Consider the following 19,749-nt stretch of genomic DNA (forward strand, 5'->3'; position numbering starts at 1 on the left):
GTGAGGGGGAAGCTGGGAAGGTGCGAGGCCGGAGCAGCCGTGAGGGTTGAATAGTTTAAAAGCATTATACTCATTCATGCAACTTATTAAAAAACAAAACAAAGTACAGCCAAGCACCCAGCCAGAGAGAGATAACATCTCATGGATACAAAGCTCTGAAAAATTGAGTAGCGACTCGAGAAAATTCCTCAGATGCATCTCCCAGCAACTTTATAGTTTTATTAGTTACATTTCTGAGTCATCCCTCCAAAAACACTACCAGACAAAACCACCGCTTCCGGTAAAAAAAGAAAAAAAAGAAGACACAGTTCAGTTTGTTGCCTGTGCTACAGTTTTTCTTTAAAGTGTTTTTGGTTAGCTACAATTCTTAAAGTGTTACAGCTAGAAATGGAAATGTGCTCCAGACGCAATATGGCAGTCAGAGGTCTGAGGTGCGAGTTTAAGGGCTTCTGTGGTGACGCTGCCTTGCCTCACTGCTGTGACAGAAGGGCGTTCCTGTTGGCCTTCATCTTCTCAAGGCGCTTTACTAGATGGTTGTTGGTCATCTCCATCTCCTCGGTCTTATCTAAAGCTGTGCGAAGCTGTGGAGGAACAGAGAGGAGAAGTTTTTATTTTCATTTGTATTCAACCTTCATTTAGCCTGAAAAGACCCAATGAGCTTGAGGTCTTAATTTCGATGGAGGAGCCCTTGTTCAAACTCAGTCCCTGCCCTCTTGAGGACACTTTGGGTAATACCCATAATCTGGACAATCAACACACACCTCTCAACATTTGTGCCGACCCTTCAAAATTTAAAAAGGCAGCACATCTTTTTTTATCCACCCTCTTCAACGAAAGGCGGATGTTGCCCGCTGACTACCGCTTCAAGAACCTGGTATGCGCTCGCCATGTGAGCCTTTATGGCCACAATGGATATTCATGCTGCTTCGGGGGCCTGAGCGGAGACCACGCGAAGAGCGGTGTTGAGCAGCCACCAGCTTGCCCGGTCTGCCGAGCGCGGCCTAAGGCTCATCGGTGGGATCACTTCTGCCACTTCAATGTTGTGCTCTTCTGCGATATGTCCGGTGAGTCTGAAACCCATGGAAACCCACAGCCGTAGTTGCTAGCTGGTACCGCCTACTTCTACGCTGTGGTAGCCTAGATTACGCTGTGGTAGCCCAGGTTATAAGGAAGTAGGTGGGCTGCAGCAACTAACGTCGAGCCAGTCAGGAGGGTCGAAGTGGCTGGCTCAATGTTGTGTGATGGCAGGGCGTGCAATCAGCAGGCTCCACCCTCTGTACTTATAGAGTCCAGTAAAGGGGCGGAGCCTGTGTGAGCTAGAAAGACGGTCAAGATAGTGTAACTCTAGTCTGTCCTCGTTGAGGAAGGTCAAGGATGACTAACAGCGGTGTGTGCTGTTTTATTTACTGCACGTCCCGAATGGAAGATGTGGAGCTACATTTCACATCTTTGAAATAATCAGACAAGTTCACCCATAATTAACAATTCTCCTGTATAGGAACACATCAATAGTCAATAAGTCATCAATAGTGCAGAGGAGGGCTGGAGGGTCTGTGTGTCCCCAACACTGTCACATAGTTGTTTTCTCAGAGATGTACCGACACAGTGGCAGACGTTCATACTAATTTGGAACCAAGGGTAAGATTAGTAAACCTGACTTGCCAGGTTTGTTACAAAGAACCACCTGAGAACGGGCACAAAAAAACATCTGTCAATCGAGTTTCAAATTATAAAGAGCTATTAAGTCGGTCTTTACCTCTCTTTGAAGTTTCCGTTTTTCTGCTTTAAGTTCGTCTTCTATTTTCTCCGAGTTGTCTGCTGATGACTTGTACCTGCTCACTTGCCCTTCAAGTCTGTTAATCTGGAAAGTGGAAACAAAAGAGTACAATTTGGTGACTTTGGAGCTCTGAAACATAGATAATCCTATTATAATTGTGTATTATATTTCTATAATTTACTATTACGAGCTTGACAAGGCATTTCCTTTTAACTTACATTTTGTTCCATTGTACCCATTTCCTGCTCTGCCTTCGAAAGCTTGAATTTGTATTCACTAATCTGTCTGTTGGCATCTCCTACAAAGAAAAACAGAAACCAGTAAGTTTGAAAATACAAGCATTCAAACCATCTGTGATCAGATACAGAATTAAGAGCCCACTTACTCTGCATCTCAATAATGTGTAGGTCTGTACCGTTTTCCATCCTCTCCCCGTCTGTGTATGCACTGTCCATCTTTGTGTGTTTCTGTCTCTCCTCCTCCAGCTGATTTTTTAGCTTCCTGATCTGAGCCAGCAGTTCATCTTTCTCCTCTGCCAACTTTCGTAGCCTGACATCTACAAGACAGATGGAAAATGCATTAGGCGGATGCAATTTACTGGAACATGGCGGAGGCTGAATTTGTGAAACAGGTCGGCCTGCTAAAATGCACTGAAATGTAAACGAGTTATTTTCCTCATGACAAGCTTTGGTGCTTGTAAATAAACACCCCATCGGAAAACTGTCTTTAGCCCTCATGAGAAACATTCATGTGAACCGAAGCCTTATCCCCGACTCACCCAGCGGGCCCTCTCCTGCTGACTCTAGCACCTGGGCGGCCTCCTGGGAGACCACAGTGATTCCTGAGGTCAGAGGCTCATGGTTGACGTCTCCATTCGGAGTGCCGTCTGGGATGATGACCAGCCCATGTTTCTGTGGTGAGAGAACACACCTTACTCACTATGTTGTCAAAAAACTATAGGGTATGCACTGATATCACTTTTTTTTTTCAATATACACACACCACAGCCCTCACCACGTATAAGTGAACACACAAACCAACAGTTGGCTGCTATGAGTAGAGGGTACACTGAAATCTTGAAAAGGCCATGGTAGACAATGAATGATCTGTTCGACAAGCTGAACAGGTTGTCTGTGCATGTTCAAATGTAGGGATGTGCAGGATCTGTGGCTGATATTTTATCTGCTGATAAGCAAGAAAATCTAATTGTTGTTATTGCACAGCAGAGAGATTGAACCAGACGTGAGGTTATATTTTACTCAAGCCAAGTCAAATACTCAAACATCTCCCAGTGAGGATGAACTTGTGCTGTCCACATCAGCCATTGCAGAATTGTGACTTCTTCAACCCGCCTGCTCACAGTAAACTCCCTCTTCCCTTCTTAACCCACAGCCAGACCGCTTTGTACCGTGATACAGTGCTTCTTATGCCGATAGCGTATCGTTATGAACGAGATAAAAACTATCGCTCATTGTAAGTAAGAGTTAAACGTAATCAGCTATGTTTCTTAAAATGAGTTGAATCAACACCGTCTCTACCAGACGGTGTTGATCTGCACAGCAGTGAGTGTCTTTACACCAGCAACAGAGAGGATGATGACACAGGACTCCTGTAGCCAAAGATTAGGGTCCATGACAGACATATGAAGTATGAAGCGTAACACTGGAGGCCTACATTTGCATTAACTAAATACCTTTATACCTATTGTAACGCTGTGTATGGATTTTGAGAAAATCTCTCAGAATTTGCAAATCATCTCCTTGACATTTTTACCATGTGAATTTGCCAGTGTATGAATGTAATGCAATCAATGTGAAGTGACATTACATGCATTATAAATAAGAAATCCAACAGTAATTTGATATGGTGCACTGTAGTCATGGTCATGTACATGTACCAAATGAGTTATGGAAAACCAGCAGGTAGTGAATAAGTTGCAAAGAAAGTAAAAGGCAAAAACCAACAAATAACAAAGGATTTTAAGCAAAAAGTGTAACACAATAGCTGGTCTGCTAGCGTTTACTGGCATAGTTCGGGCCAAAAAGAAAAGTATAAAAAAAATAATTCTGGCCAGCAACTCATTCCTCTAGTCTTGTATTTTCTGCTGGGACGTGAAGAAGACCTACCTCTCCAGCTTTGGCCTTCCCCTTGATGTCAGCAAGCTCATCTCTGAGCTCGTCTCTCTCACTCCTAATGCAATCAAAGTACTCTTTCTGTCTCTCTAGGGCCTGGCCACACAGACGAGAAAAGACAAGAGAGTGGAGAAGAGGCAGAGGAGAAGTTTGATCCACTGTGGACAGACATGCAACACCACATGCTACAGCAAGACGTCTCCCATGCACAAGCCAACAAGGAGGACATTGAAACAAATGACACACACAGATGAGGAGATTAAGATCGCAGGGACTGAAGATACAGAATCTGTGAGGAGGTAGATCTTTTTGACTTTGTGAAAACTAGAAATAAGTATGATGCTCTCATCACTAGGAGTCTGACTTCATGACCTAACAAATTAACCGATTCACAGGTGAAACATGCACGTCATGCTAGAATAGTTATTCATTTTTAAGTTCATATTTCACACCTATTCGCAGGCTGCCCACTGCAGACCTTAACAGAGTGCCGGTGCACTTGCATTGTCAGCGGAGGTTACGGGATCGAAACCGAAAACCCTGTTATTTTGACATGCACAATTCCAAACTGTGAATGTGTCCAGGTATGTGCCAATGCTTGAAGGGGCTCCAACATGCAGGGACAGCATGAAAGGCAAAAGAGGTGGACGGACACTATGTCTAAAGCACAACCATCTATTGCCTCCCATGTTCTGTCGGAGCACCCCTGTGGGACCTCCTACCCCAATCTTTTTGTCCTTCCAGTTTATCGTTTCCTGCAGGTCAAACACCTCTCTGGTGAGGCCATCTAATTTAGTCTGCATTCGCTGGCTCTCCTGGAGCGGCGTTTGGGAGCAGTAACAAGATGACACAGTACGGGAGAAGAACAGAATAGGAAAAATTGAATGGAACAAAGACAAAAGAATTGAAAATGCACATAAACACATACGGATACAAACATGAGAGATAGGCACAGGTGAACCACAGCAAGAAGGGACCGATTTGAGGAGATTATGCAGAGAAAGAAAGGAATGATAGTGTCCAGAGCAAGAAAGGACAATGAAATGGAGCTAAACGTCTGAAGGGACACAGAGGACCTAGAGGCAGGCAAGTGCCAATCAATCCCTATCAAGTTCCTGCAGAACAAAGTCTCCTGCAGCCTGCACAGAGGCACTAACACCTTTCAATGTGTTGACAGAATAGCAGTCTGCTAAGCTCACGCTGGCAGAAACTTCTAATGCGAGGGCAGCCTCACCTCTATAAGCTCATCTCTTTGGCGAATTCCCTCTTTCAGTTCTTCTTGTTTATGCTGCAAGACTGTACACGTGTGTTTTTGTCTTTCTAGTTCCTGAAAGCATAAACAGAATATTTCAGCCACAACAACACCATATAAATAGTTAATTTTCTTTTTACCTGCATAAAATTGATTTCTGACAAGTGGTTTAATACTAAAATGAGCTTCAAAACTTCTCTTGAACAACGGCCAATTGCACCTTTGTCTTATCTTCCAGCTCTCTCTTCATCTCAGACATTTGCTCCTCCATCTCCTCTATGACGTCCTTTAGTGTATCAACTTGATAGATGAGGTTGCCTTTGTCGTTGTCCAGCTGTGCATTCGATACCATGGCTTTCTTATACTTCTCCTCCACCTCTGCAAGTGACTCCTGATAAGGGTGGTAGCATGTTAATAAACAGAGAAAATTGGTGTAAAGCACAGCTCACAGATGTACATGCACCAGTTGGGCTCTCTGGCATAAAAGGGAATTCCTTTCAACACATAATGGCCAAACATACTACCCAGTACACATGTCCTTTCTTTTGTTATATATCTAAGATTAAGTAACAGCATTATTCTGTACCACCTTTTAAGGAATGTTAAAACAAGTCATTCGTGATTAATATGTTTGGTGCAAGTGGTGCCATTGTTCAAGTAATAGTTAAAATACACTGAATCACTTTCAGGAGTGAAACAATGCAATGGTGTGAAAGGGGAATCTGAAAGAGAGAACTACAAGTGAACAACCAGGAAACAAGATGGTGGAAAGTAATCTCACTGAAGTGCGTCAGCAGTTTCACACTCTACCAAGAACAATAAGGGGAGTCAGGTTTGTTAGTAAACTACTCTCATCAATTAAACAATTTTCTTTGTAAGAGAGCGAGAAGAAACTGAAAGTGACTGCAGAAGTCAGCCAGTGGGCCATCATACACTGTGAGTGATAGGAGAGCCTCAGAATTGAAAGCATTACTGTTATCTGTCAGCAGGTGGAGCATGTTTAACTCTTCTTTTTAAAAACTTGGAATCGAGTTGCACTGTGGGATTTGTCTTTATTCCAGGCCACAACCAGCAAGTTGCATTAAAACAGAAAGTGAGGGAAGATCATGCAAAAGAACGACCGTACGCAATTCACACTGGGAGCATGCAAAGACACGACTGTGGAGTTAGGCGCTACAGAGAGGTAAGAGTGGGGAGGCAGGGTGGGTGGTGTTATTGACGCTATACTGCTCCCAGAGAACAAGAGAAGGCATGCTGTGAGCTCAAGCCCCTCTACCTTCAGCTCTTTAAGCCCTTGCATGTACCGCCCTTCTACATCCTGAATCTGGTCCTTTAGTTCATAGATATCCTGTAGAGCAGATGAAAGGAATGGTTTGGGTGAACTGGGGCATCAGAGAGGGTGGCGAGTTTTAAGGAGAGATAACAAAGCACCCGTGCTGCCGTCTCAAAAACAATCTAGCATACACCCAACCAAGGCACCCAAGCTGAAAAGAAACAGCTTTACAGGACACATGTCACATCCATGAAGAAAAACGGTTAAAACAGACAGAGGGTACAACAAATGCTGTGAAAGGTTTTTAATGCAGAAGACATGTGGATTAGCAATAAACTCTATGATAACGTGATGACGGACATCTGGTACAAGAATAAGCACAATTGAGTTAATACGCAAACATGTTTTCATCAGTTTATGCAGTCACAAGTATAGCAGTGTGATCATGTGTTTTTTGTGCACCTTACCCTAAGTTCACTCAGACTGGTGTCGGGGTCATAGACACTACCCGCGTCTGCGCTGCCCCGCCGCGACGAGGTGCCTCCCAGTGATGCTAACGTGGCTGCCGAGAGGCCGGGGGTGGCACATCGGGAAGACGGCTGAGAACACAAAGTAGTACAAAACTCCAGTTAGAAAAACAGTGCGGCACAACTCCCTTCAACACAGTCCCCTGATGTTACGGGCCCTTCAGCGATTCTGTGCAATTCAAATGTGCCCAAGGCAGCTAAAGAGGAGGTAAAGTCACAAGGCTGCGAGTGTAAAAGCCTTTTTGGTGGTGAGTTGTGGTTAAATGGTTGACGCCTATTATGGCAAATAAATCAACTTATTGTTCAGTGTGAGATTAAACTGACTGACTACTGCAATGTCTACTTGGGGATCAGTGAAGAATAAGTAAAAAGCAAAATAATGATACACTCACCCGACTAAAATCTGTATACTGCTTGTCACATTTTTCATCCAGCTGAAAGAAAGAGAAGAAATATTGTAAAAACAGACCATCACTATTTTGAGAACACACATCCTGTGATGTCATGCTTCGAGTCTTTTCTTCATCTGTAAATTGAAGAGTTAGTCCGGGAGTTAATAGGAGTTTCGGATAAGTTCTGCATGTTCACAGATCATAAAGAGTAGACGACCAAACAAGCAAATGAACCACCGAGTGAATCACACCACTCTGTTAAAGAAGATTTCCCTTTCATGCTGCTGCACACTGCAGTCACATCCACTTCAGTTGAACTTATTATAGTCAATAAAAAGCAAATTGAAAAACCACCGTGGGATGAGTTTTGAAAACCAAATGTTACTTTTGACCATGCATCATTGCATCACTGCACTTCCCAGCCAACTGTTGTGAACGTAGCCACTTACAGCGTCCAAATCAGGAATGCTCAAATCATCAAGGTCAGACACAATGCTTCCTCTCCGGTTGGTGCGGCTGAAATAATCAGCAGCCGACTCACTAATGTCAGAGAAGTCAGACGACTGCTTGCAACACGCAGGGAAAGAGAACAGAGGAATAAAGAATAACAGAGGGCCAAAGGATAGAGACCATCAGTGAGGAAAGGAACAGAATGAAACAAAATATACAGTCAGAAGAGAACACTGTTCAAGGTTAAGGTGTTTAAATTGCATTGCTCTTATACAGTTCAATAGAATACAAAAAAACTTTTGCGAATCTTTGATTATACTGTCATAAAATAGAACAACATCAGCCTAGACTTTGAACAGCCCAGTCCCTACAGCTCACCACACTGTCCCTGCGGCCTCTGCTGAAGCGGTCCTGGGACACGCTGCTGACAGTGTCATCATCAGAGGAAGACTGAGAACACACGCACACGCACACGCACACACACACACACACACACACACACACACACACACACACACACACGATGAGGAGTGAAAGTAGTGTTGGATGGATACATTCCCGAGGTTTTCTACGACACACACTCAAACTAAACTGCCATCCATAGACGTCCAGTAGCAGCCTCCATATGAAACAGATTATTGGATATCTGTACACCAAAGACTCTCATACGAAACATGATAGTAGCTCATGCAATTATGCAAATGTAGTCAAACTCCCAACTGGAGCGAAGTTAGAGAAGACAATATTGCTACAACATCTTAGCCTGCAACAGCACTGCAGCAGAAACCCTTAATACACACACTTGAATGTCAATCAATAATGCTGTTCCCTAAAGCAAGCTGTGCCAGTCTGGTATGGGTGATCAGCACTGGACCTCGGAGGAGGGGGGTCTGTTGTCGGGAGGGAGTGCGAGGGGAAGCTTGTTAATAGCGGACATCTGTGTGTAGTGTTATCCAACATCATGCGGGCTGGCGCTGGTTTAGGGTGCTCACCACAGGGCTGCTGCGGGTGGAGCTGGCTCCAGAGGAGTACCAGCTCTGTACAGAGGGCTGTGGATCGGAGGAGGATGAGGAGAACGACAGGGGTCAACGTAGAGACAGGCGTGAGGCTGCATGCACAACAGTTATCTGCTGTGGTGGTGGTGGTGACATTTAACGCTGCTTGATAAACATTCAGAAGACTTACAGGTCTTGAACTGTACCCCGAGCCACAAAGACCGGTGTCGTCGCAAATAGCGGCCTGAGGGCACATGTGGGAGACAATGCAGGGCTCAGAAAAACGCAAATAGGGGTGCATGAAGCTTGAATCTTTGACGCGCTAGCTAAAGTAGGTAGACAGACTTTCTCTGGGCTACGCAATGAATCGAAACACTATGCATTTCAAACTAGAAGCCGGCCATTTGTTTCAGTATTTTAAAACAAAAGCCCTAGCTTCGCACAAACGTCTCCCTTATCTCACTGAAGCACCAATCTCTGGCCGCCGCCAAGTGCTCAGTGTCCAGGAGCTATATATAAGCAAACCCAGTCACCCTGGGCATCCTATCAGATGTATGTGGCCAGGAGAGGGGGAATGTTTACTTCTGAAAGTAACATGAGGCATGCAGAGAGATGTTGGACAGAAACTGACCATGCTGTAGCTGCGAGGCAGCCCTGTGCCAACAGTAGAGGACGAGGAAGTGGTGGCCTGTCGGGGAGGAGCCCGGGAAAGGTCAGTTTAGAGGACAGAGGAAAGCTGTACTTGCAATGTGAGGTGGAGAGAGGGACTAATGAGCTGCAAAAGGGGAAACAGGATGAATGTTTTGCTGACTGTGACTATTAAGGGGGAAAGTGTGGAGGAGCAGGAAGGTCATGTGACACTGTCCCTGATGAAACACTGGTTAACACTGGTGGAGGACCGCCTTTGTCAATCAGAAAGTGATCTACATGAATTAAAAATAAATAAATAAATCACAAAAATTGTTTTACAGTTGTAAACTATGGCAACTTCAAAACCCTGATTTGCTTTTATGCTTTATGACACAAACATGCAGATATAAGATTTAACTGGCTCTGGTTTCACAGAGTGTCCCAATCAGCTTGTGTATTAAAAGTTGAACAGCACTGTCAGGTGGACCGACCCGAGGGTGATAGGTGGAAGTGGGAGGAGGCGTTGGTTTGGTCTTCGTTAGGCTGCTGTAGTTCCTTTGATCGTGATATAGTCCAGTCTGGAGGGGTAGTAACAAAAACTGACCTCAAAACAAACAACAAAACCAATTGTATCCTCACAGGTCAGACTACCATCTTATTCAGACACATTCAACACGGCTCGACCAACATCTGCGTGATGCTTCACAAGGCAATGACTAGTCAATTTTTTCGGGAGTAAAGACGATCAGCAGTAAATCAGCACTGCAAGCCACCATCATTAGTCTACAGCGCCTCCATGCTTAAGGCTGCAGAAGAGACACAAACACTGAAGGAGTACACTGACCAGCAGGTCTTTCTTTGAGGCGCTGGATGAGGACCTTCTAAGGCCATGCAGGTCATTGTACACAGAACTCTGTTCAACCCAGAACAAAAAAAAATAAAAAATGAGACAAAAGGACGAGAAGAAAAGCGTTGAAGCAGTGATAAACAGCTGATCATCACATAGATACGTACAGTGGAGCGAGAAGTCTTGAGGGCAGAGCTAGAGGAGAGGCCGTCAGACTATAGAGGACAGGAGTCACAATTATGATGATTAAACATCTGAGATGCTGTTAGGCGCGCACGAGCAGCACTCACAAACAATATCTTAGTTGATCAACAGGCGACAAGTAATCCAACACGTCTGCAAATCAAGCAAACCATGCATTTTCATAAGACCAGTCAAGGCCACAGTGAAGGAACCAAACACATTTGTAAGTGGCGCTCTGCCTTTTAAAGACAGATGTGTGATGTTGTCAATATTATGTTGAAAATGCAGTCAGCTGTGAATTTGTTTCATCAACAGGTGTAAATGCAGATGCTACCTATGTAATCCTGTTGGAAACAGCTTTCAGTGTCTGTGTTTGATGATTCTTGGTGGTAACAGCACTGAACGTCTTTTCAAGGGACACATTTCCAGCACTTTAAAAATGTTTGTTTCAGCCCGTTAGAGTCGCACAGCAAAGTATTCAAATATGATTCAGAGAGGAATTCATTGTAGAAAATAAAGTCTCTATGACATGTCTCTTTCCAGGTATAACCTAATCTGTCATATGTGACTCTTTGAGAAGTAAAGGGTATAACTGTAGCAGAAGTAGATGAGACCGACTAAAGGAAAGTGGAAACGTCAAGGAAAGTGGAAATCTGAAAACATCTGGTTGCTTCCCTTGGAATCGGAGTAAATTCTGCTTTGCACAATAAAGTTAGTCTGACATGAACTCCATGCTGAGAATCCAGGTGTTCAATTAGTTGCCAAAGTCCACACATACACATTCTGCACTCACAACGCACCAACACATCCTTTCTATGGGAATTGGATCGACTCTTAGACCCCAAGTCACGTGATGCTGATGATGCAGTTGACTTCAAAATAAAAAAGAAACAAAAGCACACATCAGGAGAAAGCTTCACTTTGCCAACCATTTTATGCCATGACACAAATTAACACTTCCAAATAAAAGTATCGCACCCAAATGTATTAGTTAAATAAATTCTTCCCGAACAAGAACAATGGCTCTTCACACATCTGTGTGACCCTGTGAGAGCACAGTCTTAATAAAAAACTGCAAGGGATTTATTATGTATTACGCACCCTGTAGCTGCGGACTGACATGACATCATCATCCAGCCCCTGTGGATGTGGAAAAATTGAGTCACAGCAGAAAAGCAGACAGAGAGGAACATGGGTGATGAGACATTAACTGCAGGATTAAAGGAGATAAAGAAAGGAAAAAATACAGGCAGACAAAGAGGAAGAGTGTGTGGGGGAGATACAGACCCGGCGATGACGGCTGCTTATACTACTACTAGAGCCTCTGGCTTTTTCTGAGTCAGCCTGGAGTAAGGAAGGAAAGTTGGGAACGATTACAGAGTGAAAGTAGAGAGGCTCAATCACAGAGGTGAGCGAAGTCACTGCAACGCTCAACAGTTGCTAAGCAAAGACCAAAACATGCAAAACAACTGTAGTGATCATGTTTATAACCAAATGGATGTGATAAACATTTGCAAATGTTCTCATCTTCAAGCATGGCAGCAGCAAGATTAGTGATATACAATAGCAGTGAATATTGCACATGTCTGTTTTTTTTTAAAGCAACATAATTGCACCCAATGAAAAACTCTTCTCTTTCTTGCATCAAAACAACAGCACACAGAGTTCCACTCCATGCAAAAGTTGTTTATCAACAACCAACACCATCCATCCTTTCTTAAGCAGCTGGAGGTTGGAGGAGAAAAACTTAATGTCCAAACCTCCTACTTGCTTGCAGACTCACCCATCCTAAATAAAGTCAAAGGCCAATGCTGGCTCTATGAAAACACATAGCCACAGATTACAGTGTCTCCAAAAGCAAATACACTGCTGAGGCATACTTCTACAGTGATGTACAGTGTAGTCTGGGAGTCAAGTGTAGCTAAATGGTCAGGCTCGACTGGAGCTCAATCCCACACAACAAGCTGTGTTAGTGGTGAGAAGCTGCAACCCTCTACTGCTCGCCTACCATCCACTGGTGGATCTGACCCCATTTTCTGTTGCTACTGCTGGATGAGACGTAAGAACGCTGGGCAGGGGGAGAAGTGCCAGGAAAAAAAAACAAAAACATACAATCATACTTCACTTAAAACTGCTGAAACGGAAAAAAAAAACTGGGTGACATTCACTTCAGGAATAGAACTTTTGGTTTCCTGCAGCACTTTCATTTTTTCTTTCTGTGGGTAAATGTTTATGAACAGTTAGATTAATCTAAAAATGTCTTTCGAGGAGTAAGGCCAAGCAGCTCTTCTGCACTATGAAGGCAGATGTGTAGCTTGCCAAAACAAAGTCAGTTAACTGTCCATGTTAAAACAGCAAATAACAAAATAAATAGAGGAGAAAATAAAGCCAACTTCCATCTTCAGTCTACAGTTGATCCGAGCTAAGAATAGCAGTTATGGTGCATTACAACAGCTCGATTGATGGGTTGATAGTGCATCATGTCCAATCAGATCCACTTTGTGTTTTATACCTCTTTCTGCTGCCGCTCAAGTTCCCTCATTCGAATATCCCTGGCCTCCGCCCGAGCCGCCCTCTTTGCTGCAAGCCTCGCCTCTGCCTGTAAAACACAACATGAACACACTTGTTAGCCATTACTGCAAACTCAAAAAGGTGCCTTTCTCTGAAGTCACACCCAATGAGTGCAATTGGAAAAAAAAACAAAAACACAATGAAGGGAACAGCTTCAATCAAAAAACAATAACATATTGGAATGAGTTTCCTGTAAGAGAAAAGAGACAGCGGAAGATGTACACAATTGTACAGGTATCTCTGTGTGTTTTGGCCGATAAGTAACAAGAAACTGCAGTATAGAAATGCCGACGATTTATTTAAGGTAATTCAGAAGCAGTTACGAAGTGACAGTTCACCCACCAGAGAGCACTATATTCTCTCCACAGTAAAATGTTACACTCAGTGCTAGTCTTTAATAAACACATGTATGGGGTTCCTTAATGTTTGCTTATCCTTAATGTAAAAACCATATAAAAATATTGGCTGTTTTTTACTTTCTCAAATATTGACAAAAATATACTAAGTCTACTATTGGTCAGGATATAATATGGACACCGTCCAGCATAAATGCTCAACAGAGTTCACACTGTACGGTGTGCCCTTAGCTGACCAGTTTTGTCCATGAACCACAGCTCTGCAGTCCTGAGAGTGCTTGGGACGCCTCATCACCAACATGTGTTAACCATCAGTTTCAGGAGGGCTGAGTCACAAACCTCATGAGGGAGATGCCAATAGTGCACAAACAAACTGACAGAAGTAGAGGATCAAGCAAAAACAAAGTGAGTCACAACAGTGTGGTTCTGCACGGTCGATAAACATGCAGGCAATTTCAGAACGAGCTGAACCTGAAGCACAAACAAGTCAGACTCAAAGCTAAACTGAGCTAGACAAACTCTTCCTGGGGGAAAGTGAGAAGAGTAATCACATAATTTTGCTCCAACTACGTCAGAATATGAACAGGAGCTCAGCAGAAGGATCTAATTTAGGCAACCCTCCTCTATAGCTCTGAAGAGTCACAGAGCTGACAATGTAGACTATCTTTCCATCACGTCCATAATACTAATTACATTCTGAACATGCTCTGAAACTGAACATGCCACCAACAAAGAATGACACACTTGCTTATGGGGCACAGCCCTATATCTGTTACTAAAAGACAGTCCATAAATACAGCATGTGGTGTGTACAGTATCTCACAGCAGACAAACACTGTCAGCATTCCAGCAATGTCTTATCTGCAGAGCCAGAACAGAAAGCCTGTGGGCATCAGCTATTCCTGTTTCAATACTAGCCTGAAGTAAACAAACACCGTTTTCATGATGAACAACCGCCCAAATTCACAGTGTTGTGTAAAAGGAAATTGTCAAACCCAGTTCTTGCTAAAAACATTTTAAAGCAAAAGGACACTTGTGGTTGAAGACTGTGTAGATTTCAATAGTAGGGGGAAGTGATCTGTATCCAGTTGGACAAATCATAGTTTTAGTGATAAGCTACCTGAATTTAACTTCTCAAGATCGGCAATGAGTGAAAACCATGACCCAGAATTAAAGTTTGAGCTAAGTTGGTGTGATGAGTGAGGTACAATACCCATTTAGTAGCCAATACACATTTTGAATTCTATCATCGGTAATAAAGGTGAACGAATTAATAACATTTGTGTGCATATGTACAATTTTGTTGCATTAAAACTAAACCAAAACCCAAGAGCACCTCCGGTTAAACGCCATTTTGTAAGTGTTCATGCAATGTGGGATAATTTCGACGGCCACTCTGTGCGATTTTGGAATCCAACCGATGGCCACACATTGGTGGAAAAGGAAGTATACTTTTGTGAGGGTATGGAGAGCGCAAATGAGAAAGCAAGCGACACGGCTGGCCCTGTGCTCTGCACCTGTTGAGCTGTCTGACAGTGTGACCTGCTATGCACAGCAGCACAGCTGAGCTCTCTGTCTCTGTCCTATCTATAGCTTGGCCATCCGGCCCCAGCGCTCTGACGGCAATATCATGAGGCTGGAAGGGTAACCGGATCAGCAGAAGTTCACCATCAAACACACCTACAGCAATTTGGGCAATAAGAGTCTAGCGATTGCCTATGAGCTCATCTGGAGCGCTCCCAACAATGACTTGTGTATACTGAGCTAATGTCCCAGTTAGGGTAGCACCGATGAAACGTGGGGATTCTCTGCTTTTATATCACTGCAAATTTGATTTTAAATGATTATGTTGGAGTTTGGGATTGTTGGTTGACTGCTACAAAATGAAATTAAGTGCGGTATGGTTTCTGATCTCAATAGTCAAATTTAAGCAAAGAAGCATGCAATAGGTATATTAAAAGAAAGGTGCTAATATGTAAACAGAATGCTTTAACAATCTAATATAATACAGAATTCTATCGAGCAATAATCCTTGGTAGTTTTAACATCAAATACACTGCTTAATGAACTCAACAATTTCCGTCATAATTCTCAAAAAGCCAAGATATACAGTATGTAAAAGCCAAGTTTAAAACCGCTCTGAAAAAGCTGTTAGATTTTCTTTAGATACATGGATTTATTAACTCTAAAAAACTCCAGGTACACTAAGCTGCTGTATCTAATGTAAATGACTAACCGTTGATCTCTTTTGCAACATTAAAAAGGACATCAGACTGGCCCTTGAAAACAATTGTTTGCTTTGAATAGGTCCAAAACACAACATTTTAAATGTCTAATAAAATTCAACTAATTTTAAAAAGCTTGAATAAAAAGGGTATAAAGTTGGATCAAACGGCCAGTCCTTTAATAGTTGCCAAACACTGTGTTTTGTTCTCTGCAGCCTAAGCAGTCTATAGAAACAGAAAGTGCAAAACTTTCCATTGCAATAATAACTTGTTGATTACAAATCAAATCATATGAACTATGAACTATAGCTTCCACAAAAGCACACACACCCTTTGTACGCTGAGAAAAGTCAATGATTGTCTCATTCAAGCACCATTAGCTCCCTTAGATCCTAATCTGAGGGACAGCGGGAATGAGATGATCCTCTAATTCAAACACTTGGACACTGTCACATTTCTAAGCAAGCTGCTGGTATTCAAAAGGACTGACTGCCCAGAAATGCAAGAAGCCTCATAACTGAGCCGGGGAAGGTGTAGGCTCAAATTCAGTCAGTCATTCTCAGCAGTGATTGGTGCCAGGCTGTAACTCTTATTAATCAGGCACAGACAACACAAGAGAGAAGCTGCAGTGTTTTGAAGATTTGTTTGGGAGGGTGGCGAGTTAGACACTGACCCCTTGAGCTCCCTGCACAGTTGATCTAATCTCTTCTTTGCTCCACACAGAGATTAAAATTCAGAACCTGGCTGGGAGGGTCGGGTGACTCATGTTTCTATGACCGGCCTGCATGACTATAAAGAGAGCAAATGGAGCCCTGTGCTTAGTGCTCAAGAATGAGAAACTGCAGCAATAAAATGTACTTAAAATTTTCTCTAGTGTTACAGAAAATGTAACAGAGATTTTTTTACCTGTAAAAACTAAAACAAAAAATTGACTGGCTTTTTTTCCACACCCTACACCTGACATGAAAAGACATTAAAACTCTGAAAACTGATCTTTCCATTTCATGTTGTTGCTACCTCACTCTGAAAAACGGCAAAGGAATGGCAGCCTTGCTGTGGAACGAAATGGAATAATCCCAGGGCATGTCGCTACAGGCTAGGCAGCTTCTCTCCTCTGCCTGTGTTTTTCCCCCCAAAATCAAAACACCACAAGTAAAGTCAACCTCTCTGTGGTCTAAACCAGCTGTCTCCACTTACTTGAGCTGAAACGCATTAACCAGCAGAACCTGAATATCCACATTTAAGTAGATGCGTCAGAGTCCCATTTGCTGACACAACTCTGACCACCACATTTGAAATCAAACACCTGGGTGTTGAATGGACAATTTAGTAGCCAAGCATAAAACGTGACACATTATTGAACAGTTTGCATTTGAATCTGAAATTGCTTCCAATGTTCAAGAAATCTATCCAGAGCTGTTTTCTAAGCAGTACTGACAACAATAAAATGCAGCGATATTCAATGTTCAATTGATTATTAGAACGGTTTACTCTATCTGCTAAATCCATGGAGCTTATACATCTGCGCCTTGTTAGTTGTCTCAATATATAAATGTTGTAATGAATAGTTTGGATTAATGAAGAACACAAAAGTAAGTATGATCTACTAATGTTTGCAGGATACAAATATAGTTGAATTATTTACTAATTATCTGGACATGCAGTTAAGTATTGGCAAACAAAGAATCTGGCACAAATTGCTAATCCCAAATTGACCAGATTTAGTTATTTTTTTCAAAGCCAATAATTTTCAAGTCAATTTCATCAATTATATTTTTTTTGTTGAGAAACGTATCACAAAATAGAAATGAATAACATTTAGAGGATGATCAAACCATTTTGTTTAGTTAATGATACAACATGAACTATAGAAAATGGACTATATTGAACATTGACCAATAATACTTTTCAAGCTTTGCAATACATTACATTTAGGTTTCAGCTAATAGTTGCTCTATTTTTGACACAGTGCAGTGTCAGCTACTAATAATCATTAATACATATAATGGTTTCACCTATATAGTCATGCTCTCTGTATTTTAAATAGAATGGTGTCGTGATGGTGCTGCTGCACAAACTAACAACATATGACACTGACAAACCAATCTTCCACCTATGCTTAAAAAGCCCATCATCTAGATAATGATAATCCAGACAATTTGAGCTGGATTAAACCATATTAGCATTGATTAAACAATGCATGAATAGAGCACTGTATGGAAAATATAGACTAGATGCATTCCACTTTGACCCAAAAAAGAAAAACATGGTGTAATTATACAAACTTACCTCCCGAGCAATGCTACTCAAAGCCTCATCCTCTGCAGAGAATCTGTCTTTCAGGGGGGCACGCTTTCGACCAGAGCCTTGTGTCCCCATGTTGCCTCTGCAACTGTAGCTCCACCAATGATGTGCACGGCCAGAAAATACACCGACGTGTATGTCAACAGCTATAGGGAAGGAAAAGAGACAAAACTAAATATTCCAATGGTCTGTAAACAAAGCCAAGTGTGGGAATAATGTGATGTGCATTCTTCAGTTTCAACTACTTTTCATTGAGTAGGATTTTATGCAACATCCCATACACCCTCATAATTTAGCATTTGAACACAACATTGAAATAAAACAACAGCCAATGATGTTTCCAGAAGGAATTAGTACATGCATTTGAAAATAATCGTTTTGTTTGTTTACTGATAAGTCTTGCATTACAGTAGTTGGTATTCTACAATTCTTCATCATCGACATGATGGTGCACTTAATGGACATCTTGACAATATTAGTGAGATCACACAGACAAAAGAGCTCTGTAGCTGGCTGGTAGACACAAGGAGGGGGGAACAACGCCTAGTTTAGGACCCAGCTGAGTCAGAAGACCCAAGCGAGACATGAGCACTCATTGAAGACATTTGATGATCGGAATCCCGTGGGTCATAACTCAAACTAACAGTCTGACCCCCATCACTGACCCTGGATAACATATCAATGATAAGGCATGGTCAATATACAACACGATGATAAGTTACTGTTAGCCTACGTTAAACAGCCATCTTCAGCTAACTTACTGAAACATTAACGTTTACTCAGACAGTTTTCCAACCACAGGAAAAAGCCAACATTATATTTCCTAAAACACGGTTATTAGGAAAAGGGGGTAGTGAGTTCCTCAACGAGGGAAGGGTAAAAGTTACTGGACTGCCCTTTGAGCCTTAGCAAGCTAACTATACTAACGTTAGCCAGCTCAACTGTAAGCTAACGAGCAGTGCTAGCGTTAACTAGCATTTCGTCCTCTCGAAATTCTCCTTAAAGAGTTAGCTAGCATTACCTTTCTTAATTATGTCTCCGCTTATACTGAAGCAAGCGTTTTATCAAAAATGAGAACCATCCAAACACGTACTTTTCCCAGTAATGACCCCCGGCAGCGAGGACTATTCTCCGGGAGTCAAAGCCAGGCTAGCTGCCCAGTTTAGCTGGGTAGCTAGCTTGGATAGCCAGTGGGACTCAGCTCGACTCTCCTGAGAGGCAGACTGGCACTGCTCCTCCCGTCACACTCCCCACCCCAAATACATAACCTTACCTTCGCGACACCTTCAAATTACCCGCGACAACTGCCAAGGTGTTGTCCCTTTCTCTAGGAGGTTCAGGGGAGAGCCATTCGGCTTCTCTTCATAGATTGATAGTGTTTTTGTCCACACTGACAGCTGTCATCAGTCCGCCTTTCCAGCTCTTTCCACTGCCCAGTGGTTGGATCCAAAAGTCCCGGATGTTGGGGAAAAATTAGGGTGTGATGCTGCCTTCATGGCCCTTCAGACGCGTCGTAATGCCAAGCGTTGTACTCGACTGGGAGAGAGAGCTGGTTCCCACTGAGTGGTAATGAATAGGTCTGGTATAACAACATGCTAAGCGACTCTCCAGTGTTTGATATAAAGGGGCTGACACCATGGAAATAGTTGAAACAAGTAATGACGCTAACTGCTGCTACTATATACATACGTGACTGCAATGCACACTTTGTTGCTTCTGTCTGTGCCTTGATTGTTTCTTCCTGATTGTTCATCTATTTTTTATAAGAAATATTGTCTGTTTTTACTTTCTGTGTTTTTTTTGTGATAACTTTGAAGTCTAATCAATACATTTTG

General features: G+C 42.6%; 1 protein-coding gene across 6 annotated transcripts; it reads right to left on the minus strand.

Moving 5' to 3' along the window:
- Positions 1-184: 184 nt before the first annotated feature.
- Positions 185-19,387, minus strand: lrrfip2 (leucine rich repeat (in FLII) interacting protein 2). Of its 6 annotated transcripts, none has more exons than XM_068567684.1 (27): positions 19,188-19,387; positions 17,900-18,060; positions 12,971-13,057; positions 12,467-12,526; positions 11,746-11,802; positions 11,560-11,598; positions 11,259-11,330; positions 10,443-10,490; positions 10,273-10,341; positions 9,920-10,006; positions 9,430-9,486; positions 8,989-9,042; positions 8,796-8,852; positions 8,182-8,253; positions 7,803-7,916; positions 7,354-7,395; positions 6,902-7,033; positions 6,438-6,509; positions 5,382-5,552; positions 5,144-5,236; positions 4,632-4,724; positions 3,904-4,005; positions 2,556-2,688; positions 2,163-2,333; positions 1,996-2,075; positions 1,757-1,861; positions 185-581 (listed from the first exon to the last, which is right to left on the minus strand). In XM_068567684.1, exons 2-27 carry the CDS (start codon positions 17,987-17,989, stop codon positions 471-473), a joined length of 2,268 nt encoding a protein of 755 aa, XP_068423785.1. In that variant the 5' UTR covers positions 17,990-18,060; positions 19,188-19,387; the 3' UTR covers positions 185-470. The 6 variants fall into 6 exon arrangements, with proteins under 6 accessions (XP_068423785.1, XP_068423786.1, XP_068423788.1 ...); XM_068567685.1 differs by lacking the exon at positions 19,188-19,387 and adding an exon at positions 19,008-19,127; XM_068567687.1 differs by lacking the exons at positions 4,632-4,724; positions 7,803-7,916; positions 8,182-8,253; ... (9 more) ...; positions 12,467-12,526; positions 19,188-19,387 and adding an exon at positions 18,160-18,244.
- Positions 19,388-19,749: the final 362 nt, after the last annotated feature.

Source organism: Clinocottus analis, unplaced genomic scaffold (assembly GCF_023055335.1).
Source record: "Clinocottus analis isolate CAN_PGR_092001 unplaced genomic scaffold, fCliAna1.0.p SCAF_8, whole genome shotgun sequence".
Classification (NCBI taxonomy): Eukaryota; Metazoa; Chordata; class Actinopteri; order Perciformes; family Cottidae; genus Clinocottus; species Clinocottus analis.